This window comes from Vigna umbellata, chromosome 6 (genome assembly GCF_029865625.1).
Source record: "Vigna umbellata cultivar VRB3 chromosome 6, Vumbellata_1.0, whole genome shotgun sequence".
Lineage (NCBI taxonomy): Eukaryota > Viridiplantae > Streptophyta > Magnoliopsida > Fabales > Fabaceae > Vigna > Vigna umbellata.
Genome location: NC_142170.1, coordinates 13,404,516 through 13,409,840, shown reverse-complemented (window position 1 = coordinate 13,409,840; position 5,325 = coordinate 13,404,516). Strand labels below are relative to the sequence as shown.

At 33.0% G+C, this 5,325-nt stretch overlaps 1 protein-coding gene across 2 annotated transcripts; it reads left to right on the top strand.

Moving 5' to 3' along the window:
• The first annotated feature begins 1,242 nt into the window (after positions 1–1,242).
• LOC124843351 (putative hydroxyacylglutathione hydrolase 2, chloroplastic) lies at positions 1,243–4,072 on the top strand. Of its 2 annotated transcripts, none has more exons than XM_088093271.1 (8): positions 1,243–1,495; positions 2,003–2,185; positions 2,328–2,531; positions 2,653–2,776; positions 2,877–2,977; positions 3,375–3,476; positions 3,572–3,670; positions 3,785–4,072. In XM_088093271.1, exons 1-8 carry the CDS (start codon positions 1,439–1,441, stop codon positions 3,929–3,931), a joined length of 1,017 nt encoding a protein of 338 aa, XP_087949397.1. In that variant the 5' UTR covers positions 1,243–1,438; the 3' UTR covers positions 3,932–4,072. The 2 variants fall into 2 exon arrangements, with proteins under 2 accessions (XP_087949397.1, XP_047176039.1); XM_047320083.2 differs by having other exon boundaries at positions 1,247–1,495; positions 3,402–3,476.
• Positions 4,073–5,325: the final 1,253 nt, after the last annotated feature.

Genomic DNA, 5,325 nt, shown 5'->3' with positions numbered 1-5,325 from the left:
ACAATTATGTCATTTCTTTTGGATCACAGCTGCAACTTCACTGGGGGATCCTTGCTCACATCAATAACTTAAATTTACTTCTGTAACGAACATAAACAGTCTTTAATTTGAGATAATTAGAAATTTCATATTAATTAGAGATAAAAATTAATTTAAAAGATATAAGTGGATGCAAATTTTTTTTATTGTCCAATTTTATAGGTTTTGAATTAGATTTAAAATTCTATTTTTAACATAGTTTCATATGGGTTAACAGATACCCTTTACAGATTTGGTTCTTTCACTTTTTCATTCACTCCTATATTTTCCATCCAGCTCCAGCAAAATATATGAACCGTAACAATCCACCACCCCTTTGTCCTTTACACAAATTCTATGGAGAAACTCAAAAAGTAAAAGAACAAATAAACTTGTGATTCAGTCAACTTTCTCACTCACTGTAGAGTAGACTTCTCATTTCAGACATTACCTGATGAAAATATTCTGTTTGCCTTCTGATTTGATGCTTAATAAATAATAACATTAAATTTAATTAGAATGCACTACCAAAAAATGTTTATTAAATTTCTATTTTCTTGTTTAATTATGTTTTATTTTGAAAATTTATTAGAAGGGATAAATTTCCATTCTATTTTTATTCATATATTGTTTGGATTTTGTGTTATTATGAAGCGAAGCATAAATGAAGGGATGTGTTTATTCCTTCACCCCGCTTACCAAAAATAAGTGGTGCGCAGTGTGACACGTTTGCCAAACATGGTTTTATCCTCCAAATCTAATTGCATGTACTCTTGGCTAATCTAAAGTTTAACCAGTTTTATTGAGTAAATGGCCATTTACTTTCTGAATTTGAAATTCGTTGTTAAGAGGGTCTTTAGAATTAATAAATTTAGAAGAATGGTTTGAAACTGTAATAAATAATCGAGAAACAAATTAAAGTTTCAATTTTTAATTTCACGAAACTCAGAAACTAAAGTGGTGAATGAGACTTCATGTTTTCTTTCATTTGGCTGCTATTGAAATTACTGATTTTTCTTTTACCCTTTGCAAGGAAGGAAAAATGTTCATCAGATACAGTCAAGAGAGAGAGGAAAAAGGGTTTGAAGCAATGCAATTGGGAAGATAATAGCGGATGAGAGAAGTTGAGAATAGTTGTCAACGTGGCATGCATTAAGAATGGTGTGTGGTGGTGTGATGCACAAATAATCTTGATTAATATCTATATGTCTTGGTGTTTAGGGTGCCATGGCATAGCAATATTTTGCCACCTCAGAAATAAAAAATGAGTGAAAGTGAATAATGAGGAACATGAAGAAGGGGTGGTGGTGGAGGACACGGTGGCGCTAAGAGAAAGAGGGAAAAGCAACTTCCTTTTCAACCAAATAGTGCCAACGCACACTCTTAACTCATTCCCATAACCACCCCACACCATTCACAGATGCAGCAGATTCTCTCTAAGACTTCATCTGCCATGGCCACTTTTCCTTGTTCCAGGGTTTGTATTTCTCTCTCTGTTCCCCTCCTCTCTCCTTTCTTTTTGGGTCTTTGATTTTTGTTTCAGAACATAATTATATCCTCAAATTTGGGGTTTTTTTTTTTTTTATCTGTAAGAGTTTCGGAGGAAACGAGGAACAAAAAGACAGCGTCCGATGATGTTTTTTATTTCTTGTCTAAAAAACTAAACCAAACATTTTTCGTGGCACCTCGTTGTGTGCCTGTTTCTTTCGGCATTCAATGAATGATAATAAGGTATTTTGCTTTTGATTGCTGAAACAGATTGTTTGATTCGGTGTGTTATCCTTCTCTATCCTCTGTGATCTGGAATCAATTGAGTTTGGTGTATTTTGTAATATAATTCTGGAATTAGTTGTGTTTATGTGTATTATTTGTTTCTCTGCTTCTTGGTAAGTGATTATGACCTATCTTCCAAAGTGGGTGGGTGTGTGTTTCATGATACTTTGGCGAAGAGGGTGTTGGAATTTGATCATTCTGTGTTTCTTAGGTGAGAAGTGGGTTGTGCGTGTGGCCAAATGTGAGACAAATTTGCTTTAGAAAAGGCATTCTGTATGGATTTATGCGATTGTTTTCTACACCATTGAAAACGCTGCGTGGAGCAAGTCGCACGCTGAGGGTGGCTCGATTTTGCAGTGTTGTGAATATGTCTTCCTCGTTGCAGATTGAATTGGTGAGAGAAGGTTTCTTGTTAGTCTTTTTCAGTTGACATGGTGATGTTTGATTGCAATTATTTGGTCACCCAATATGATAATTCTGAAGAAATACGCTGAAAGCCTGATTTGTGATGCTATTTTGTTTAAAAAAATTGTTAGGTACCTTGCCTGAAGGACAATTATGCGTATCTTTTACATGATGTGGATACTGGTACGGTTGGTGTTGTTGATCCTTCTGAAGCTGTGCCTGTCATAGATGTCTTGAGCAGGAAAAATCGAAATTTGACTTACATACTCAACACTCACCATCATCATGATCACACTGGTGGAAATGTAGAATTAAAGGCGAGATATGGGGCAAAGGTATTTTGTATGACATTTTATGCAGAGTTATCATACTTTCTGTTAATAATCTGTGTACTTTTGTTATGCTTACTAGCTACTACTTAGTACAGATGCTAACACTTTCCATGCTGCAATACAGGTGATTGGTTCAGGAACTGACAAGGAAAGGATTCCTGGCATTGATATCTATTTGAATGATGGTGACAGGTGGATGTTTGCTGGCCATGAGGTGCGTGTAATAGACACACCTGGTCACACCCGAGGTCACATTTCCATTCTTAATACTTCTCAATGGTGAAAAGTGTAAAAAAGTTATCTGTTTTCTATTGTGTAACTCATGTTTTTAATTGATTCATACTGTAGGCCATATAAGCTTTTATTTTCCTGGATCTGGGGCAATTTTTACTGGAGATACTTTGTTCAGCTTGTCATGTGGCAAGCTGTTTGAAGGAAGCCCTCAGGAGGTTAGTTAAAATGCACTTGTTCATTTTCTTTTCCTTTTAAGGTTTGAGATCTTTGTCTGAAGAGTCATGGTTGAAAATGCAAGTATGAGTCCAAGTTCCACATTGGATAAATAGAAATGAGAAAGTAAAGCACTATATAAAGGTGAAAAACTCATTAATCCTTTCAAAGTTTTGGGTAGACAGTGGTATCAATCTCTTATATGGTTAGACTCATATTTTATTGGTGTTTGTATTTTTCCAGCTGAACATGTTTTATGATCATGCTTTATCCCCTTCATTAGCCTCTGTGATAACCATTATCCTTTTTTGCAACTCATACATGTGAATGCAAACACCTTAATATGGTACAATTAGTTGACTTGTACATTGATAAAAGTATAAATGTTTGCATCTTCAGTTGTTTACAATGTCATCCATGTTGCAGATGATGTCCTCTCTTAAAAAGATCATGTCCCTGCCAGATGATACAAATATATACTGTGGACACGAGTATACATTGGTCAGTTACACTTACTCTTGTCCCTTATGCTATTTGCTTTCTTTATTCTTAGCCTGAGTGCTGTGAAATTGACTTTGTTACCTTGGTGTTGGCAGATGAATACAAAGTTTGCATTGTCTATAGAACCTGAAAACAAAGAACTTCAATCCTATGCTGCTCATGTAGCTTACCTTCGAAGTAAAGGCTTGCCTACGGTAAGTTTCAGTGTTGCACTTAAATTTTCTAACTTAGTTTTTCTAAAAATTCTTTCACTCCAAAACTTTAATTAATTTGGACCAAATTAATAAGTAGTGTTTGTTTGTGTTCAGATTCCCACCACATTGAAGATGGAAAAGGCTTGTAATCCATTTCTTCGTACATCCAGTGCTGCAATTAGGCAATCATTGAACATTGCAACCACAGCAAATGATGCAGAAGCCCTTGCTGTCATACGGCAAACAAAGGATAATTTTTAGGATTTTTTTTTTTTTAATGTATATGGTATAAGTCTTGAAACTTGTTCTATATAGGGTTAGGGTATGAATCCATCTTTGGAATAATGTGTGTGCTTGATGCTATCTTTTCAATATGATTTCAGAATTTTGTTCCTGAGTTCATTTGGGAGTTGTGTAGTTGATTCCTGAGAAAATAGTTTTGCGATTGTGAAGTGTAATTGAATTGAGGCATGTTTTTAGGTTAAGGGAGATTTAAATTTAGACCTATGAAAGATATTTTATTTGGATTCCTTGGCTAATTACATGCAAAACTCAATTGAATCAATGCTGCGATTCCATTTTATATTAAAAAAGGTATTTGAGATTTCTATTTTGTGTTTAACTGGATGATTCAAACCGGATGACGACTTTTTATTCAAATTGAAAATTGAAAGAAAAATGATATTTTGATATATATAATTTTTTACATTGATTTGATATTGTCTCTTTTTATTTTATATTTTTTTCTTTTTTGAAAAAATATAAAAATTTAATAAGAAAAAATAAAAATTTAATTTTTTATGATGATTTTATTCTTAAATGAATATAAAAATGTGTTACTCTATTATTATTATTTTTGTATTTTGTTAGTAACTAATCAATTTTTCCATAAAATATTAACCAAGTTAATGCATGATTACTTATTATATTAAATTCGTCTTATAGTTGTTTGTTGGATTTCCTTAGATTATACTTCCTTTCTTAAGTTGTTTAAAGCTATATCAAAATTCATTTGATATCTTTAAACGTAATTACATATATTTTTTTCAGTTTTTATATTATATATTATTTTATCTAAATGTTACTATATTTTGTTATATTGTGATTAATGGAAACACGTGTAGATGTATCCATTTCTAGATTCAATCATTTGGATATATGTATTAATGTCGAATTCTTGGGAGACCTTTATCCGTATGTGGCGAAACCGCCCACATCAAGCTACCACACCATTAAATTACTACACACTAAGGTTAATCGTCAAACATTTATGGTTAAGAAACAATAACTAAATTAAGGAACTCTTGTTACTCTTCACCACATGCCTCATCCTTAAGAGTGTTAGAATCATCTCTTATTTCAAGGCATCCTACATCACTACATTACACTGCCACCATAGAATCTCTCCATTCATGGAACTACATCAAACACATGTATCATATTCATCATCATCATAATATCATACATGAATGAGCACCATACATGTTTACCATCATACTTTAACAATACACTTACATTAATATTTAAAATCCATAAACATTAACATTTCCATTTAAACATACATTAAATCAATATCACTAAAAAATCCAAAACAGTTCAGAATATAGAGAACACATAAACACAAGTACACAACTCACAATAGGGAGCGCTCAACA